Source organism: Apteryx mantelli, chromosome 4 (assembly GCF_036417845.1).
Source record: "Apteryx mantelli isolate bAptMan1 chromosome 4, bAptMan1.hap1, whole genome shotgun sequence".
NCBI lineage: Eukaryota > Metazoa > Chordata > Aves > Apterygiformes > Apterygidae > Apteryx > Apteryx mantelli.
The window spans coordinates 76,512,440-76,534,194 of NC_089981.1; the positions used below are offsets into that span (position 1 = coordinate 76,512,440).

General features: G+C 42.8%; 1 protein-coding gene across 2 annotated transcripts in view; it reads left to right on the top strand.

Annotated features, from left to right (window-relative positions):
• Positions 1-3,038: 3,038 nt before the first annotated feature.
• EVL (Enah/Vasp-like) overlaps positions 3,039-21,755 on the top strand; it is an 83,025-nt gene continuing 64,308 nt past the window's right edge. For both annotated transcript variants that reach the window (XM_067294963.1, XM_067294964.1), the window contains exons 1-3: positions 3,039-3,173; positions 12,464-12,632; positions 17,304-17,481. In XM_067294963.1, coding sequence (XP_067151064.1) covers positions 3,163-3,173; positions 12,464-12,632; positions 17,304-17,481 — 358 coding nt within the window. In that variant the 5' untranslated portion in view covers positions 3,039-3,162. The remainder of the gene's footprint in view (positions 3,174-12,463; positions 12,633-17,303; positions 17,482-21,755) is intronic.

A 21,755-nucleotide genomic window follows, 5' to 3' on the forward strand; every position in this document is an offset into this window, starting at 1 on the left:
TTACAACCTTCTGTCCTATGGAGATTCATTGCAGAGGAGGGCGAAACTGCAGCTGAGCGGGCAGCGGCATTGCAGTGAGAGCGACCCAATTTTGACACCCAAGCTTTCCCTAGGTACCGTTTCACCAACAGTTTCTGCGTGTCCTTCAGGTGGACAGTGAGGGCAATGTTTTATAACGGGAAAACCAGTGGATGTGAGAAGCACTCTGCTCCTCAGTTCGTGTCAAGCGCAGTTTATGGCCTTTACTGCACAGCGGAAACGGCACGGGAACGTTTATGGCGTTGTTGTGCCTCGCCAAATGGAGCCAGTTTGCTAGACTCCTCTGTTCGTGCTATGTTGGACAGGGATCTACGGTTATTCGTGAATATGCTGCGCTCTTCAACTCCTGCGAGGCCGTTAGGGGTTGTGGCATCTCCCGCGGCTGGGTCTCCCCGGGGGTGTGCAGCTTCACGCTCGTCAGCGCAGCCTGTGGAGCCCTGGGGCTGGTGGCAGAGACTGCCCGCATGTGCTGGGCGCTCCGTGCTGCCTCGGCTGGCACGGCAGGCATCGCTGCCGCCTTTCCAGCCCTCGGACGGAGCTCTGCCGTCTGTGGTGTACTTGGGAAGGTCACCTCGACACTGCACCTGGGCTCTGGGTGCCTGGTGTCCGCGTGTGACATCTTCAGGCAGATGGGCAACGAGTGATCAAAACAGGTGAGAGAAATGATTTTATGCCGTGGTTTAGAGAAGGGAGATGGTTCATTTGCCTTGCGCTTTAGGGAGCTGGGTTCTGACTGAGTTACACGGTCCCTACGTGGTTTGGGTAATGCAGGGGGAGGCACAAGGCAGTTCAGCAAATGCTAGTGACCCACAACCAGGTGAGACCCTTCCTTCCCTCTTCCCGCGCACTTTACATATATATTCTGTGTTAATTTACTGTGGTCACATCATGGGGTAGTTCAGATGTTGTCATGGGGAGAATTATTTTCTTAAGCAATGTGGGTTAAAGAAGTGATATTAAAGGCCAATGTTAATTCCCACATAAACTGTAATCAACCAGATTTTGTTATAGCAAAGAATCATTTTTTGTTTGGGTTCTTCTGGCTCATTTGCATTTCCTTTCTCTGCTTTTCTGTATAAATCTTCGGGGGGGGTGAATGCTTCTGATGACCTGCGCTAAGGAAAGGCGGTTAGGAGCTCTGAATAAACAGTGTTTTTATTCTGTAGTTGTTTTCATTTTGTTTTTGCACTGTACATGTTTGAGTAATCACAGACAACAGATGACATATTTAGACACATTAAGAGAACTTGTGAACACACATACAAAAATCCAGAAGATAATTTCAGGTGGAAATGGCAAGAAAATCCCAACCCTTTCTACTTAAAACCAGAACACGGCTGGGTCCGTTCAGTTTTCCCTATCACGTTAACCTTGCATTAGTTTCTCCCTCTGCTGTTAATCTGCTTGTACCACGTTGAACCCATAGGTTAAGCTGAAGTTGGGAAGACTATGCAAAATGTGCAATGTATCTGTGTTTAGCAGTTTAACAAACCAAAGAATGGGCAGAAAAAGGAAGGCAAGAAAAATGATCTGTCTGAAAGGCTCACCTCTGAGACTTAGCCCATTGAAAGTGCTGTTTTACCCCAGGAGAGCGAGCTTTAAAATATTAAATTGGTATTCTGCTCTCCACAACCTCTGCTCTTTTGTCTTTGCTGCAGTTCTTTCAATTATTTTTCCTAAATTTTCAAAATTTCAATTACTGTTAATAGACCATCTCGCTTTCATAGCCAAATGTCATTGCCCAGTTAGCAGAACAGCAGTGCAGGTAAACTAGAGACTGGAGAGAGAGCTGGGAGGTGAAGGCATTACTGCAGGGCAAAACTGACCTTCTCCCCGTTAACAGGCATGTGTGTGCATGCAAACACCTGCGGAGGCAGCTCGCCGCAGGATGGAGATGAAGGCTTGGAGTCTCAGGGTCTCCTGCAGGCAGGGCATGGTCAAGAAGGCTTGGTTTTAGCAAACGCTCTAATTAAAAAATAGACAAGATGTTATATAGAACAAATTGTATGAAAGGCAATAGCAGATGACACTTTTTTTACAGCAGAAGCTGTGAGATAAGGTATCCTCCTGCTTATGACTGTGATCTTGACAGTATTTACTGCAAGCCAAATCCTGCACTGCAGTTTGTGGGAGGCTTAGCACGGGGCATGCAGGGAAGAGGTGACTAAATCTCCTCTCTGCTGTCTGCAAATTCCAGCTGGCTGAGGGCCTGCCTGGCTGTTAACCCAAACTAGAGCTCTCCCAGGTTACTACTGACGTACAACCCTCGGAGCAAAAATTTTGTTTTGTTTTTAATGTTGGAGGTTTCAACGATGTCCCTCTCTAGGCTACCTGGTTGATCACCTCCTTTGGTGCAAATGAGGGTTTCTCAGTTTATGTATTGCTAGTGATGCCCTGAATAGGACTACAGGGTCAGAGACCAACCAGAAAAAAAAAACATTTGCTCTGTCTGGACCCTGAGTTAAGCAGGTATAAGCTAGCTTGAGCCGAAAAGCTGTATTGCCACGTTAGCTGAGAGTCAGAGTATAGTAGCTTGGGCACAGTGCCACGCTAATTCAACTTTTGGGCTGGAGCTGGCCCCCAGCCAGCAAGAGTGTGAGACTGGCTGTGAGGTCGGAGAGGGGCCCTGGTGCAGACAGGGCCTCTGGGTTTGGTTATGCACCATGCCCACTTGTTTCCCTGCCTTGAATGACTAATGGTAATTTCTCTGGGTCTTAGGTTTGTTTGCTTTTTCTTTTTCTTGGAGAGTGAACCTGTGCCTTGGAAAAATAAGTGAAAGGATTTTAATATCCATGCCACCAATGAGGAAAAGGCAGCCCATCTAATCTTAATCCATACTGTTTGGACTTTTGTTCAGTAAATCAGCTGAAAGAAATAACACATTTCTTCTTTACAGTCCCTTCCCCTGCCCCTCCCATGCAAGTGTTGCTTCCTGCCCTTTTGCTTTCTTGATAAAGCTTCCTTTTCCTGTTTTGGTTATAAGCCTTCGTAGACTCCTGGGTTGTCTCGCTGCCAAATTTGTATTCTGCTCTATAATCTGGTGAAATAGGGTATTTAGCTTCCACTGCACGTGCCAGATTTGAGCATATACTATTCTGGGATTACCTGACCAGTTCTTCCTCAATGGCAGGCACGTAAGTATCTGAGGACCGTACTGTTAATGACGGTGATTTTGTTGAACAGAGTTGATGGGAGTGAATAGACAGGAAAGAATGTATTGTCATACATGCACATGGTCTGCATTTTAGTTATAGCATCATAGGATAATGTATAATTTTATAAAACAGTAATTAAGTTTTTATGGCAATAATACGTTAATATGCTGCTTCTGGTAGTGAGGGAGCAGCTGACTTGATTCATTGAGCTGCATTCATTCCTGGTGTGACTCCACTGAATCCAGAGGAATTGTCCCAGATTTATTTGCATTTCTTTGGGGATTAAAGAGAAACCAGCTTCAGTAAAAGACCTTTATGTTGATTTGTTGTATTCGCTTATGAGTGTGCCTCTCTGATTATTAGTTATGATTATGATCTTTAAAACTCTTGTTTAAAATAATGTTCCACTGAAGTATGCCTTTGACTGGTTCATGACTGAGAGCACTCCATCATGTATTTTCATTTGACAGTTCAGTGTCAGGTTTTGCATGCAGTGTATTTACAAGATGAGTTACATCTTGTTTTTATTTCTGTAATTTAATGGTGAAGGGAAATAGTCCGTATTAATAGCAACCTGGTCTAGTAAAGTTGATTTTTACTGTTTTGTCTTAGTGTGTGTTTATACACTAATTGGGTTCTTAGTGTCTCCCCAGGGCATTTACTTAATGTTTATTTTTAGGAACTTCTGAACATTTACATGATATTTGGTTTTGGGAACTCCTGAAGTGTATCTTCAAGGTGATATGCAAAACCTGAAAGTGAACCGCTCTTCACTGTAGCAAGAAATGTTGCATGATTTAAAGCATTAATAGAGCAATGGAGCTTCTCCATTAGGAGACAGAAGTCACCATACCTTGCTGGAACAGGTGGAAGTTCAAGGGAAAGTTTCTTTCTTTTCTAGCGTGTCTCTGAGAGTCTGGCTGTTTGGCCATGATGGCATTTCTGACTCTGAATCACTACACTGCCACTGCAGAGCTGTTCTGCTAAAGCGTTTTTTAAGGTGTTGAGCTGAGATAATTGTGAGTGGCGTTTCCCTTAGGATTGTTTAGCTTCTTATGTTTTAATTTGTAAAACATGCCAGAAAGTGATGGGTTAAAATCAACTCCACCAAGTAGTATCAAATACTCAGGAATAGAAACTAAACAGATGTGCCGGCTTACAAAGGCATAAATCTGCGGCCACTCCACTGGCCCTAACTGGCAGATCGGGTATTCAGCTGTTGCGCTGGACGTGGAGAGGGCAGGATTCTCCGCTGGCTTTCACTGGTGGCACTGCAGGACTGAGCGATTATGCAGTGATGGTGGGGCCAGTGTGAAACTGCTCTTCCCCTGCATTAGCTTTTTGCATACATAAGTTATTTTTTGTATTTCCTCTCACTTACATCTCTCTCACTCAAGAGCACTGAGGTGTGACAGAAAGATATATGTTTCTTTGGTCATGCCAGGACTGCATGAATTTTCCCAAATTTAGCAGCTAATCTCCTAGAGTCCTGGCTCCGGGTGAGAGCTGGATGCCTCTTGAGGGTGTCTCTTTTTTTGGTTTCCAGCTGAAGTGTCTGGAATGGATGTCTGCAACGAGCAGTTACTGGAAATGGCAATTCCCAGTGGGTATGCCAGCAAAATAGTGATAATTCGAATGAATGTCTCATTGCTAGCAGAAAGAAGAATAATTCTTAAATACTCTTCCTTATGGAGGTGAACTGGTGTTCGTGTTGTGCTCGTTCCTGCTGTAGGTACCAGGTATTTCAGTTTCCGAGTCTGTAAAATATGCCTTTGTTTTGCAGGCGTGTCATGACTCTTAATTTATTTAACACTGTCAATCTTTCTGAGAGCTGCTTATGAAAGAGGCATTGTATATGCACAATTTTCTTGTAGCTATTTAATATTAAACTGTTTAGATGCTGGAGTTTAGCAGTGGAGAAGATGCGCAGGCCAGGCACCTGCAGGCAGGTGCTCGGTGCCAAAGGCTCCACTCCCACTGGTGGTGCAGCCAGAGCCGAGCTCCAGCGGCAGCTCTCCACGCGTCCTGGCAAGGAGAGCAGGAGACCCTGTGAATTGGGCTTTGCATGAGGCTGGTGAGGGGAACAGATGTACCGTCGTGGCGGTCTCTGCGCGGGCAGACAACAAAGAATGGGTGCAAGTTGAGGACTTTCGGCCATGGGGCCCATGCATTACTTTTTGAGGGGGTCCCGAGAAAGGGAGCTCAGGCAAGCAAATGGAGGCAGTGGTTGTCATTCCCCCCACGTTATATGTGAGACTGTGACTACCGTTTTTCTAAATGTCCGCTAGAAAATAATCAGAGCTCTGCACGTCACTGAAGATGAACAGCACTCATCTATATGTAAAACCCCTATAGGTTTGCACTGTCCTTTAGGTTGGTCAGTGGCTAAATGCTGTAGTTTCAGGATGAAGTTTTGCTGCGTTGCTGGAGAAATAGGCTCAGTGGCGCCCTGGGATGGAGACGGGGAAGGACTGTGCTGTGGTGAGTCCTGCGGGTTTGCTTCAGAGGGAAGTTGAGTTCGAAGCAGGAGTTCCCAGCTGGGGTCACAAGCCTGACTGACGTGGTGGTGCAGAAGTGAGGCTCCCAACGAGAAATGGTTCGTGAGCAAAGCCAGCAGAGAGGGCAACTGAAATTCTTTCCCCCACCCCAATTTATTGTAATGAAACCACATAAAATCTGGTCAGCATATCAGTCCATCAGAGTTTGCAGTTCACTTTAAATGCTGCAGGAACATGACCTACAGCTTGCTAATTTTGAGGTTAACACAGATATATATCACACAGACCACACATCTTCGTATACAGGATTTTGTATTTACACTAGCTATTTTAAAACTAACAGCAGGAGAATTCTGTCAGCTTCTTAATTCAGCATCAGCATCTAAGTCTTGCATGTCAGGTTTAACCACACGACTGTGACTTTTTGTAGTCAGGCTCAGTGGACAATTAGAGTGAGCTGTGCTAAATGGCTTGTGAGTTCTCTCCCCCATTCTGTGTGCTGATGGTTTGCTCCCAGACGGGACAAGTCTCAGATAAAGAAATGTTAACAATTTCTGATACCAATAGGGATCATTAGATCAGTTCAAAAAATGATCTTTAATGTGGGGAAAAAGGAAAGAAAATGCATGGGAAAAGGAAATTAAAGCTAAGGTAAATGTTCACAAAGGTATCTGTTTGCATTTTCTAAGAATGTTGGATTTCAGCTCCTTTGAAGGGGAGCGAATCATGAGCAGGTTAAAAAGAGTTAGCTCTGTAGTGGGTTTGAAGCATGATAGTTTGATTCCCATCAGGGGAGCTTTCACAGTTTACACCAAGCGAAATTCTGCCCCAGGGAAACAGCTGTGTCTGTAGATATGAAGGTACTGCGAGTCTCCTGGTCCAAGTGGTGCGCTCCACTGGGAGCCCACAGACCTGGGCGTTTAATTGGGCAGTTGGTGATTTACAGACATTTTATTACATCTTTCATGAGCGAGATTCTGTGGTCCTCCAAAAGCTGCAGTGCACTGCTGTGGCTGTGGGAGAAAGTGTAGTTTAACCCCCTTCTTGCCCCTCCAGGGGCAGCCTGCTGGGCAGGCTGGTGCAGCGCTGGGTGCCGACAGCCTCCCCGGGTCCGGCTGCGATAGCCCAGTGCCGCAGCAGCCCCTGCCCCGGAGCCTTCAGTGGGCACGGTGACTCAAAGACAAGCTCTTCAAAAGCATTTATCCACAGGAAGATACCTTGTAAGTAGAGAAAACAGGGAGGTTAATGAAAGACCGGTGCAGCTTGGTCGTCTTTTTCTCAGGCTGGGGTGGGAGAGAGAGAAAAGCTTTGGAGACCCTTTGGAGTCTCTCTCGCAAAGGCTTACCTCCAACCCTTATGGTTTACTCCCTTTTCCTGTTTATTCGCTATGCCAAGTCTTTCATGGTTCAGGTCTGTGCTTTCTGCTTTTATATTTGAATAATGCCACTGGCCTAGGCAGGGTGAAGCAGGAGGACTTCTCCTCGATCCACGGTCCTCCATCCTCCACGGTCATTTATGTCATTGTTTCATTTCTTGTCATGTTTCCTCCTCCTATTTAATTACCTGCAGTCAGACAGGTAACATCAAGCAGGTCAATGAAGGCTCATGTGATAATCCACAAAAAATACAGGTGTCTTCCCTGAGACTCCCCATGTTATCTTTTCCATACTCCTTTGCGACTCTTTTTTGTCTATGAGTCCTTGTCAGTCATAAGTTTACTAATAGCTAGAAAGAACAGAGCTGCATTTTTCAAGTTCTGTGCAGAAGGAAGAGTAGGCGCTTCCGGATGAAGTTACCTTCATTGCAGCACTGGCTCGAGGTATAATTCAGGGCTATCTCTAACTGCTATCCAAATGTAGTAGTCTCTGTACTTTTAAATGTACTTTATACATTTAAGGATGTACCTTTAAGCTTGAAGTGACTCATTTGGGGATGGAAATGCTGTTGACACTGGAGCTAGTAATGTAAGAAGGATGCAGCAAGTACATGTTGCAGGGCCAAGCGTGCCGTGCAGCCCGAGTGTTGTGTTGCCTGACTGCTCTCACTGAAGCTAGGCTACTTCAGGAAGGGTTGGCTCCAAATTAGGTAACTTGCACTGCAGTAAAGACAAACTCAAAACAGAAAAGGCAGAAGAGTGTTGGTGAAAATGGGCTACACAAAATAAAGCAAGCAGTATCAGCAGCAAGTTTGCTTGGTTTTTTTTAACAAGAAAAAATATTACAGGGCTAAGAACTTCATCAGATTTGGAGACCAGCTTCAGACAGAACTTCTCAGATATTTTGGATAAGTATAGAATTTACTGGACTGAAGCAGTATAAATCTCAATGATGGGATGCTGGATTTTAGGAACCAGCTGTCAACGAAGGATTTCCCAGTGCAGTCTGCTTCTATCAGATATGCAGTTAAGCACATTTGCTCTACCTTCAAGCGAACAAGTGGTCCTGTTGCAGAGGTTCACCATCCCACAGATGAGGGGAGCATTCAGGAGAAAATGCTTTCAGAATAGATAAGCATGGGTATTAGGAGTCGGATGTACAGGGGTCCCTAGGCAGATGCCCCCCGCAATGTAAATAAGATGTCTCAAATCTACCTTACAGCATGCTGCAGCACACTGGTTTTGATGTTAAGAGTGTATGCATGGCAGTGGTCTTGTGGAGCCTGAACTACTTTGTAATTAAGACCTCTTCGTGATGGAATTTTTATCTTTCATATAATTGTCTATGATGGAAACCCAGGCAGATAAAAAAGAGTCTGATAGCTTGCATCTTAACATAACTTAAAAAATGAGTAGGGGAATTAGTAATATTTGGAATGGTGTGTGAAACTTGCTGAATCTTCTCCAACATATATCCATTTTTCAATAACTTATGTATATTCATAGGAAAACAGGGCAAGTTCTTGAAGCTAGTCTCGACTTTATAAATAATGATACTCACCAGACTCTTCTCATGGAGAAGGAGTATTGAGTATGCACAACAGTGCGACTAAAACCATTTTTATTACCTGTTACGTGTAGTTGACATAAGTATCAATGGTGTGTGGTCCACAAAATAAGAGAAAATTTTGCTGGAGCTTTGTGAAACCAATGTTATTTGATTTACATTTAAAACAATGTAATCCACAGAGCATAATAGAAAGATTCTCATTGATCTTTATAAGATTTGGATCGAACATTTTCTGAACTGTCTGCAGGGAAGCCCCTTAACGTGGTGGTGGGATAGTTGTTGTTTTGTGGGTAGGATGAGTAAAGAGTTTTCGAGCATAAAGAGCTACACCTCCATTTAGGGTGAGACAGTAAGCTAGAAACGGGTCTCTGGAGGCCTTTTAGGTTTTGAAAGATTGATGAAGTGCTTTGCAGGAAAGGATACCCCTTGTGCTTGTTTTATGTTCCTTTCTGTTATTTCACTGGAGGCCAGATAACAGACTTAATCCTGTTTCCATTTAAATGAATGATGAAGAACTTCAATTGACTGCAGGGAGAGCAGGAATTGAGCTTGATGTGTTGTTTTATGTTACGGTAACAATTGGTTGTCATGCATTAAATATTGCTCTGGGGGCCTACATCTGTATTTCCATCAAGGGATTGTAGTGGGGGGTTTTTTCTGCAGCTCTTGACAGCAAAGTTGCTGTATTCATTGGAATCCAGGTGTGGTATTGTGAATAATACCAAGATAAGGCCCTCATTCGGGTATGGTTAGGTGCACTCTCTTTGTTGTAAGGAAGGATAATTGAATTACTTTTGACTAATTAAGGAGCCCTTGATAACTGTGGGTTCCAAACCTCATCTCAAATGCAAACAAAATCTGGTCCATATGTTGGGTCCCAGGCATGCTCTGATGAAACCACTGGCACACTCCTGCTTACTTTAGTACATCGAGGCTTGTAGTGACTGATGAAGCTTTAGGGACAGGGCCCAGTGTCACGCTGGCTGAGTGTGATGCTTACAGGGACTGCGGTTCCTGGGAGCCTGCAGGCTCACCGGGGCAGGGGCTGCCGTGGCCCCAGGCAGGCTGCCGTTTCCTGCCAGCTCTACACCTGCAGGTGGGACTAGATGCAAGCAGGTGGGCAGCACCCAGCTACAGCACCACACTGGAGGCTATTTTTAGCCTTTCCACATCCACAAGGCAAAGAAAATCCAGTGTACTTTTTTTTTGCTGGTGTATTTCTTTCCCTTAATCCCTGTCCTTGAAACCAGGTAGGGTGACTGTCCTCCAGATCATTTGGAAGACCCACTCCTGCCTGTCTGGTGTGGGTCTTGCTCTTGCAGGAGATTTAGGCACACTGGAGTGAGTTCAAATCCCTCAGCTGTTCGTCTCAGACTACAGCCATAGGAGAGATGCCACAAGACACCAGTTTACTTTAAAAAAAGTAATGTAGAGGTATTTGCTGGGTAAATACATCAGTAAAGGTGCAGACCTTCTTCGGATATCTTGGAGAAGTTATTAACATTTGTCTGCTGGGAGCAGATGCATTGCACTTTGGGGTCTGTTCTTGACGTCGTGGCGCTGAGTCGCTACAGAACGAATCCCAAGTGTTTGCAGGCTCCGAGCTTCCCGCCTGGTTTGGACAGTTATTGATCCACTGGTGCTTTTACATGCAATCGTGTGTTGGAATTAGAAAGAAAGGGAGGGGAGGAGGTGAAGAGCAAAAGGGGAAGCCTTCTCCCTGTCTCCACAGTCTGCGCTGTTTTCATTTATAAACAGCAGAGATTGGATTTTCAGAAGAAACTTTGAAGCAATGGAAGTTTTGTGATTGCTTCATATATGCCCAGAGGTTTAACAAGCTGCTAAACAACAAGTATGTCATTCTTAAATGCACTGACTGAAGATTTCTGACTCTTTGTGGTACAACAGAAAATAATAAGGCAGTCCCTGTCTTGCAGAACAAAACAACAGCAACTGGTGGAAGAGCTTGTTTTTATAAATCCTGAAGTATATAAATAAAATAATGTTTAGTCTTTCAGGCTGATCTGAATATATTTCCTATATGTTCTAGTGATTCCATGGTGTGTAATAAAAGTACACTTTGTTCTGAATTTTCTTGCTTTGTTCTTTATGGAGATGTTTGCCACATGTCCTTGTTCCCTCTGCAAACCCCAGCGCCTTCAGGCTCTTGCCCGCAGCCTAGAGCAAGTCTGTGGACTCCTTGAACGGCTCTGTGCAGACTGATGAAGCAAGCCAAGCGTCAGTAGGCTTTAATTTACAACAGGGTATGCATCTGCCTTTGAAATCATCTTTTTGAGACCCATGAATCAGGAAAGATTGAAAATTGCTGCTGTAATGTATCTAGATCCTCTTAATACTTACAGTAATGTGCTCCCTTTCATTAAAATGATGACAATGATGGGGTTGAGCAGTCTTAGTTTCTCAACAGTTGGCATAATTTACAAGTGGTGTAATTTGGCTGCAGTGGCAATGCAGTGATACGGTTTAGCTCCACTGAGGAGCTTCTCACGTATTGGTGTGAAAGTGAGGCATCGCTGAGACAAAATCAAAGCAAAGCAGTGTATGCAACGAGGGGAAAAAAGGATTTGTGTGCAAAGCAGGTTACGCTTGATACTGCATTGTTGAAAATTATTTAATATAGCTTGGACTAAGAAAAAGAGGTATGTATAAAAACATATAGGGCTATAGATAATAGGATGGTTATGAATTTAAGGTTTATGAAAGACACAAACCATAACAGTTTTATTTAGGTCTGTCCTGCACTATTTGCTCATAGGAAATCCCTGCTATATTCAAAGGTCTCAAAACTCCAAAGTTTAGAAGATTTATTTTTCCTCATAGAAGAACTCTTATTTCCTCTTGTATAAGTAGAGTTGCTGTGAATTCAGAATAGAAAGGATTAAAATCCTGAATGGCATTCCAAAAATGCCAGTGGTGTTCATAAAGCACTATGATCCATATTGACCTGTCACCTCAACAATATTTGCCAGTTTTTCTTTTTTTACATAAAAGATGCATTTTAGTATGAATCTGGATGTGCACAACTTGTCTAGTATACTAATATATTTGTCACTAATATGCAAGCAAGACATAAAGAAATTACAAATTTCTGTGGTTCTGCGGAACAAAAATATTTATGTATTAACGCTATATAAAATAATGGCTATGTGCTTTAACACGGAAATGTATGAATTTATGGGTTCCCTTTTCCATTTTCTTTGCTCGTAGGATGAAAGAAAAAAGAGTTCTTGTGTGTTTTGTATATTTATTCTTGGACTTCCGAGTGCGTCACCGGGTCTGAGTATTAGACATTAGCTGGATTAACATAATTGATTTCTTCAGTTTACCTAACGTGGCTTTTGGTTCAAGGTCTGCTTACTTCCAATTTTAAATGTGTGGCTGAGCTTTTTATGTCATGTTATTTTGTCAGTAAGCTATAAAATATTGTTAAGTTTTCATACAAATGTGAAAAGCTTCACTTGCCAATAGGTACATAAAATAAATGGAGCATTCATACTGTTGGACAATTTTCATAAAATGTGTGTGATGCAAGTTATTCCTTAGGGCCTAATATTTGTATATAAAATAGATTATCAGTTCAAAACAGCAGTGTGCTGGAGATTTTTTAAGTGTATGAACACATATGTTCAAGCTTTAATTTAACAAGCAGATTGTGAAGTGCCTGTATTGAAAGGATTAGCAGACTTTTAATAAGATACACATTTTAAATAGCTTTGATAATTTCTGTTGTCTTTTCCTTGAGATGTGTCTGGTAGTAGACAGCAAATTCACTGTTTCCTCTGCTTGTGTTGTGTTTGTTCTCCAGTGAACAGAGTATTTGCCAAGCCCGGGCTTCAGTCATGGTCTATGACGATACCAGTAAGAAATGGGTGCCAATCAAACCTGGACAGCAGGGATTCAGCAGAATCAACATATACCACAACATTGCCACTAACACCTTTAGAGTAGTTGGAGTTAAACTGCAAGATCAACAAGTGAGTAACTGTACTAAGTTTCCTGTGAATTAACCTTTGGTCTCTGTCGATACCATCAGTTATATAGTTAATGCAGTCTAGCAACATTTCCTGCTCCCTGCAAGGCGCCTATTAGTTTCTGTTTACTCCAATCATTCAGATTTTATATGGTTTCTTTTGTGCGCGGATTGTAGCACCATTTATTACTATTTATTTGTTCTTTACTTGTAAAAAAGAACTTTTGGTAATTGCCAGGGAGAATTTAATATGATCTTTTCCCCCCTCTTTTTCACTTGTGAAATGAATCTTATTTTGTACTGCAGGTTTTACTCTCAGCTTCCCTTAATCTACTTTTTGCTCATTCTTAGTATTACATATACCAAAAAAAAAAGAATCACTCTCCATTGCCCATCCCATAAAGTGTGATAGCTCCAATGCCATGATACGTAATTAGTTCCTCATAATGCATTTTAAAATCCTAGGTGTGCGCTCTGATCTGATTGACGCTGGCCTAAGTCCGCGGGCCCTCTCCGGGCATTAGGTGGGATTTGCATAATTGGGGCTGGGATCCGGCTCTCCTTGGCCAACGCAGCGCGGCGCTCAGCCCTGCGGCGGCGCTCAGCCCTGCGGCAGCCCTCGCCAGCGGCAGCAATCGCTGCACCTGCCGGTCGGCCCCCTCGTTAGAAGAACTGTCACATTCATATCCTAGAGAACAAAAATACCCGCACCTAAAATAGCGATGCTACGCGCGAATCCCGTTAGCATTTCAGGGCAGGAGTTTAGGAGTCTGGGGGCGCCGCGTGAGGTCGGTGCGTCGGCACGAGAGCCGAGCTCCTCCGGCCGCTCGGCAGCTCACCGCGCAGGCACAGGAGCCGGGGAAAACATGGGTGATTTCCTGGGGGCGGAGAGCGCTGAGCTGCCTCGTGGAGCCACTTTCAAAGGCTGCTTGAGCTGCTTCCTGGAGATGTTATTATGCTTTTCATACGCTGTCCGTATGCGCTGTTACGAGTTTGAAAAAGGAAAACTCAAATAGAAATATATTTTTTCTTTAGCACATTGGCTTTCAGCTATGTGGAGTGCACTTCTGAACCACCTGCGTTATCTTTTGCCTCTGTTTTTATCCTTTTCAGTAGAGCAAAGGCAATATATTAACTTAGTTCCATTTTAAAAATACAAGATATTTTTAAAAGTAAATAAAGTACAGTGGCTGCTTAGTGAGCTTTGAAAATCACTATAGGTCTGGAAGAGGCCATGCCAACAGTTGTCCATTTTACCTAGCCAGCAGGTGAATGCAAATGGTTTTCAGGTGGGTACAGTCTACGACGCAGCTAAACAACTGGTGTAAAACTCGCAAGCGAAAGTCTCCTGAACTATGCATGTATATATATGCTAGAGGTCTGTCTTAATCAGAGTATACAATTTAAAGGGTAGAATATATCTGAAACTTGAATCCTGATCTGTATTTTAAATGTTTTGCATTAACTTTCACATTATATTTGCTTGCAAATGCTGTTACTTATGAAGAGGATGCTTGTCACCCAAAAGCAACTGAATTCAGAAGGAAACAGATATAAGAATATATTTTTCTAGAGTTTGAAGACTAAAAATCCTCCCACAAACAAACAAAAAATAGTACAAGTTACCTTAGTTACTTAGAACTGTCTAAAAGAAAATACTAGTTTTAAACATGATTTAAAAAAATCCTGTATTATGAATGAAGCAAATTCAAGGTAGTATAGTATATTAATATTCAAAGAAATGTTCTGAAAGTTGCAGATTCAGGTTTTAGTATACTTTATATCGTTCTAGTGTGGAGTCATAAGCTTTCTAGACTTGCTAAGTATTTGCATTTAACAAGAACAAAAATGAATTTCAGTAAAATTGATTCTCTGTGTAAGCCATTTCATGCTTCCTCTCAGGTTGTGCTAAATTGCAGTGAAAGTGGGGCTTTATTAAAAGCAGTTGTTTTGCCAGGAAAGCCATTTTTTTCTGAAAAGGACTGATTTTCAGCTGATATGTGATATTGGCATATAATGAAGCAGATGAAGCTACGCAGATTTCCAAGAGTTGAGAAACTAGCTGAAAATATGTAACTTGATAATACCACACAGGAACAACTTTAACCTTTATTACATGCTTTTTGGCAAGGTGCAGACTAGAGTAATCTTCACCCTTGCCTGCCTTTTATGTTTCCCTTTTAATTTTTGTTGCTTTTTATTACATCTCTAATAATCTCTGCCGCTTTCATTTTCATCATCTTTTTTTTTCCTCCAAGTCTTCTTCTGTAGGCTCCTTTCATTGTCTTTTTCTAGCTGCTTTTCTGTTTTCTAGCCCTTTTTTGCTGCACACGTTACAGTTTATGATAACCTCTTCCCATGCTACTTAGTTATCAGTGTTTATTTTGTCCTCTGGCTGATTGTATCTAAAAAGTTCGCCACAAAGACATGGGGTTTTTAGACTGGGAGGGCTTCAGCACCACGCTCAGCACTGGGAAGCAGTGCTCGGACCTCCAGTTCTCCTCGTGTCCTGAGGGACATGCTCGCTGCGTGCCTGCATGCAGCAGGGTTAAGTTAAAGCCTGGCAGCAAATGAACTCCTCTCGCTGCTCTGCACAGACGTGCACGTTAGCCTCGACTCATGCTGGCACAATCGGTAATCCTCAAAAACACCGAAGTAGCTTTTTGAAGCTTTGAAGTAGCCACAGAGGCCAGGGTGGTTTTGGAGCTATGGCCAGATCAGTATTATAATCATTTGACGTCATTAGCTTTAATGTTTCTAGGCAGCGTTCATTTTATTTTAGTGAATTTTCAGCCAGTCGCAAGCAAGCAATTTACCGCTGTATTGCAGCTTGTCAGCTTAATTGGAACCCAGCCTGTTACAAAGGTGAATGTGTGAAGCCTGCTATAAAGGTGAAGTAAAATGCGTTAGCTTAAACCGCATGCGGGAGGTTCACAGAGGCAGAAACATGCCTCGGATCGGCCTCCATGGCTTAGCTGGCAAGGCGTAACTTCCCAATTCAATCATGATCAGCTGAGGATTTAAAATGATGATTTTATTTCAAGTGATTGCAGCTCAGCATGATCTCAGAGTTGAAATGATGGGGAGGAGGGTGCAAGGCGAAGTGAGTCATACCTCCAGAGGGGTTTGCGTGGCGATGTGGCTAGGGCAGTGCCCTGGGGAAGAGGGAACTTCCCAAATTTGAGCCCAAGCCAGAAGTGAAATGGCGACAGCATTCTTGCAATACAAACTGAACCACATTTTTTTTAAAGTTAAAGGACTAATTTATTACTGCTGTAAGTTATTAAAGTCGGTCAGGTTTGGGCCTGCTTATGGGAATAGAGAATCTGGCCCGAACTGTAGCAGTTTTGAGCTGCTACGCCATAACCACTGTGTTTTGGAGAAGGCTCGGCTGCTGGTGGTGCCAGGGCTTTGAGTGCTGGGAGTGCTGCAGGCCCCAAGCTGATAACGAAGTCCCGGACTTTTCCTGCTCTTGAGAAAAAGCCAATGCCTTACTCCTTGAGGAGCAATAGCATTAACGTAGAACTTTCCATTTCCAAAGTACTGTAAAAATCAGACAGCAAAAAAGACCCATTAGTGAGTTTGCTGGTGTGTAGGATCCATCTGTAACAATGAATGCTGGGTACAGGGCTTGTTACGGGAGCAACAAGCTGGTGCTGGCCTGAAGAGGCCTGGAGTCCCTGCAGGTGCCCTGCCTGGGAAGGTTGTTTGCTCTCTGAAACACCCAGAGTCATTTTCTTTCAGCTCTCCCTGGGGCTGGTGGAGATGTGGGGCATCTCGGCTCTCCGTTCCTTTGCCCACTGTTGCTGCTCTGTCTCGCCAAGGCCAGGCACAGTGTCCGCTGTTGCTGCTCCTTGGATATCTTGGGGTGCTGTCCCTGTGACCTGTCCATCCGGCTTTCCAGTGCTGCAGGCAACAGGTCCTGCCTCTCCAGTTCGGGCTAGAGCAGCTTACTCTTTCAGCTTTGGAGGTTTCTGGTTTGATCGCGTGCGTATTGTGTACCTTGGTATCCAGCGTGCCCTGCCAAGGGTAAACATGGCATTGTATTTAGCAGATTAAATCAAATCATGCAGAAACACCCTTGACTGGAAATTATACCATTGACTAGAAATTATAGCACGTACAGCAAGGGAGGAGGTGGGAGAGGAAGCACTTTGTCGTCTGGTTTTGTTGCTGCCTATCTGATTCTAGACAAGAACTTTCTCAGCATGAAAAGCTGCTGGTGATCAGGTGCAAGGGAGGAGGAAAACACCAAAGCCGGTACAGTGAGTCAAACATTTATGTGCTTGAGGGGAGGGATAGTGCCAAGAACTCTGTCTTTCTCCTTTTCTGACAACCATGCATGATCCTCGGCCAAAAGATGGCAACAGCTGCTGGCACTGACTCTTGACATCTGTCTGCAATATATGCGCAGCTGTATCTCACAGAGGTACTGTAGAAAACACGAGCAGGTAATAGATTTTGCAAAACTAGCTTGCAAGTCCCCGAGGCTGAATTTGAACTGTTGTAAATCTCACCCCCAGATCTGTGTCTTTTGTCATCAAAACTCACACTGCCTCACAGTGCAGCCGTCTATGGATTCACCGCATGAACTGTATTGCCAGTTTAATTGACCTTCTTTTTCCACTGAAAAGAGAGCTATTTTTAACCTTCACCTCTCTCTTTCAAATCACAGGTAGTGATTAATTATTCAATTGTGAAAGGACTGAAATACAATCAAGCAACACCTACCTTTCATCAATGGCGCGATGCACGGCAGGTCTATGGCTTGAATTTTGCAAGCAAAGAAGAGGCTACCACGTTCTCCAATGCGATGCTGTTTGCTCTGAATATCATGAATTCACAGGATGGAGGTAAATTAGAAGCCACTGTGCTCTATATTAATCTGTGCCATTTTATGATGCTTGTGTCACCAGGTGCAGTTGTGTTGGATCATATGTCATTCTAAAACACATTATAATAAAGAGAAAGTTGGTCTCTGATAGACAGTCTTCAGGTCAATATTTGCAGTGGTAGGAACCGTCCATGTTTTCAGGCTTTATTCTTCTTCCTTCCAATTTTTCATGGTGTCTTAATTCATGATAGAAAATCAATAGTTAAATATTTGAGAATGCCCAGGTAGGCAGGTAGCCCCAGTGATTTATGTGGATTTACCTATGTGTTTTATTACATGTAAGATGACAGAATATAACCTTAAATAAACAGAAGCTAGAGTAAAATTATCAACGTTTTATAAAAACTTCTGAGGTAGAACTCAGAGCTTGTGTTTCCGGTGCGTTAGGTGTCAGCTACAACCGTTCGCTATTTTAGCCCAGCTTTCTAAAAGAAGAGTGTGTGGCTTCTTGGTTATTTGACAAGATAAGATGCAAAGGCTTAAATTCTGGACATTGGTAGATGTTGTTCATAAATATTATGTTGACTGCAGTTGAAGTTTGTAGTGAAAGTTACTGTTTTGTGAAATTTTCATTTCAATAGCTTGACAGAGGCCCAAAATAAAGTTTCTGGTCTACAGTGTCTGGATTAAGCCCTGCCCTCAGTTACATGCCTGTGACCTCTCTGTAACTGTTGGGCAGGGGGAACAGAAAGCAAGACTCACACTGTGTCTTTTTTTTCCTGAGAAAATTACCCCACAGCTTTATTTTCGTTTGAAAGCGTAGCTATTCAAGATTTACATCACTTGCTGCCCTCCAAGTTTCAGTGCGGTGCTCATTGACGTTAGACATCAGCCCTCTGAAGTATAGAACTAACTGTCCACATGATATCAGTTTGTGAGACCACAAATATCCTTTAAATGGCGATCACACTCGTCTCCTGACAACCTTCAAAATACAAACACGTCGTATTAAAATGTATGTTTGTAGTAAAATTTTTTTTTCTTTTGATATTTCCATTCATGCTACTAAGTTGGCGAAAGCAAAAGTCATCAAAGAGCAAGAACTGTCCTGCATTCTGTGCTGCATTCAGAAATACTGAGGACTGAATTCTGGCTTTTTCAGCCTGAACCTTTTCGGCTGTAGTTGCGCTACAGCAGGAGACTTCTGGGGGGAATCTGGCCAACAGTCCCCGTTCCTACCTGTACCTGAAGGGTGCAGAGCTCTCTGACTTCTAAAGGTCTATAATACCTGCTCAGGCCTTTTAGGCCACCTAGCGAGATCTCAGAATTCAGTTGTTTGGAGTGTAAATATGGGCCTGATGTGGTCATCGGCTTAACTCCTATGATGAGTTTGACTTTCTTCCAAAAGCCCCCCAGTTTACATCTTTTTGTTTCATCTCTCCCCTCAAAGGGTAGGATTTTTTGCAGGATTTTGAGATAGTTTTGAGGTGCCTTGCAGAAACATGAGTTTCAAAATGAGAACGTCTTCCATTTTAATCAGATCTTTTAAGATCAAGAAACTATCGTAAAGTGGACGTGTCTAAAAATTTTAATTATGTTAGCTATGGCTAACAAAGAACAACAGGTGTTTTTAAGATGGTGTTTTCAAGTCCTTGAAGAAGTTACTAGATTTCTGAGGAATGTATAAATGGACAGTAAATAGTCATTTGGATTTTATTTTTTCAGTATTCTTTTATTTTTTTAGTATACCAAAGTGTGATAGATGCTTTACAGACATAAGATCAGGCCTGTGCTGAAGAGCTTCCTTTTTAAGTTTATAACTGTCACATAAACAGTCATGAATTGAGTCACTCAGATGCCAAAATTTCTTTCATTTTTAGGAAAAAAAATTTCTGGCAAACTTTCAGTTTTTAGCAACTCATTTTCTCTCATATATGAAGTGTTAAAAGTTTGAAAGATTGCCAGCTTTCCCAACTCTGTACAGCTGAGGTTATCAAAAGTTGAAATTTGTTTTTAAGAGTATTTCAGCATTTGTTTTTTTTCCCCTGGTTCCTTGAAGCAAATTCCCAAAATATTGATTTTTGGCAAAATTCAGTTTTTGGAGTTAAGTTTATTTTTTAAATATTTATGTTCAAAATTATGAAATTGATATTAGATTGCAAAAAGACATTTTGGCAGCAGTAGTTGTGTCTAACACTACATATGTTTTAATAAAATCATATGATAATTGAAATAGATTTTTTTTCTTAATTGTTCTGGAGAGGGACTACTTAGAAGTAATTGACAGTAATTATATTTATTAGTAATGAAAAAATAAAATTGGGAACAAAATCACATTTCAGAATTTTCTTGATTCTAAATGTAAAGAATTTCATCTCAAAGCTTCTTTCTTGCAGGAACTTAAGTTTAATAAGTTGATTTTAACAATGTTAGTGTTAAATATTTTGGCAATGAACTTTTGACCTGCTAAATTCACTGCTTCTGTTTATCTGGGCTGTTTCCCCTTGCCCCCCTTTTCACTGAACAGTACACAAGGCAGGTGAGCAAAGTCAGTGGATGCAGAGCAAAAACCAGGAAGGCAGTAGATGAATAACGGCAGAAAGGGTGGGCAGCATTCGTCTCCTAACCCTTATTTCCCCACACTTCTGTGTGATGGTAGCGCGTGACAGATACCTGTTCTCCCTCGGGACTTTTATGTCATCATAAGACTCCCAGGCATCGCAATGCTCTCACCGTGAGAGTTGACAGCAAAAGTGCGTTACAGGCATAAGGCACAAAACATGTGCTCGGATTTGTCCCTCAACCTGCTCTTCTAGGCTCACGTTGTGCATATGCTTTTGTGGGCATGAATTAATGCAAATAGGAATTCACACAAGCACACATATCCATATATTTTATCAGTCACAGCCCCTGCTGCACACTCAGTTCATTCTGCCGTCTGCATGTTGCACTAGGATTTGATTTTGCTTGTGCAGAAGCCATCAGAAAAAAAATGCATTTATGTCTATGCCTGCATGTATTGAAGATGCTCTGGTGCTTTTGCAGAGGAATTTTGGCTTTAAGGGTTGCATTTCTATACACAATTGTTCCTTACGCTAAATAAATCCTCAGCCAAAAACTGGGAGTTGAACAAATGGTTCCCTCTGGAACATTCATCCTTAGTACAGCATACCATATATATCTAACTCTACAGTTTGGGATGTGCTATGCACATTACTCGGGATGTGCAATTTCTACTGTTTACTTGTTTCGTACATCCCTGCTGTGACACTATTGTGTTTAGCTACTGTTAATCTTTTGGTAGTTGGATAAAGATTCTGGCTTCCCTGACTGCTTCTCCCTTTATGTTACCACCTACTTGTGCAGACTAAAATTAATCATGTTAGACTGGAGCAGACAATCTGAGAATGCATCGTGTCTTCAGCAGACGCAGTCAGTGTGCTATACCTAGACTGACATTTGGGGAAATAACTAGTTTTGTTCGCAGAGCAGTGATGTGGGTTTTTTGAATGGTGCATTAAACTGAACTGGGGAGTTAAAAATGGCAGCAATCCATGTAAGTTCTAGGCATTGTTGACTTTTGAATAAATGAGTCACACCAAATTAATATACAGTTATGAACTGGCATTGAGAAATATTACTGTACTGCCCCGCTTCTTCTTTAAAGTGTGTTGGGGGATTGCTGCATTCAGCACGATGCCAGTCTGCGTCGCGGGGCCGTAGGGCCCAGCAGCCCCGGCTTCCCGCACGTGGCAGGGTCCCTCTGCGGTCGGGGAGAGAGGTGCTTCCAGGGCGCGCTTCGGCCCTCCTGAGGCCCGAGAGCTGCCACTGGAGGCCTGGTCGCTCTCTGCCAATTACGCTGAGCACTAGCGACAACTTAACCAAGCGCTTCAGTCAGATGCCTGCGGTTAAGTGGGATGGGTCTGATGCTAAATCCTCTGCTAATCTCTGTCACGTGTTGGGATCGTTCTTGGGTAGGGGTCCTATCCAGCAGTCCAACATCCCAGAGTTTCAGAAAGGTGGGATAAAAGCCATAGTCTAAACTTGCTCTCTGGTCTGACTTCTGCAATGGATGAAGTTATTTGGAGTGGAGTGGACCATCTTTAGCATGTCCAAAATTCTTGCTGTTGTGATGGGAGCTGTGTGTGGCTGTTCCCTTGAGCCTTTTCAAACCTACATCCTAAGATTAGGTGAGTTAAAGAAGGCCTTATAATGCAGTGACTGAATACAGTACTCAGCTCAGTCTAGTGTTTTGGAAGGCTGCTAATGATCATGTTGGGAACAATCTAAAAT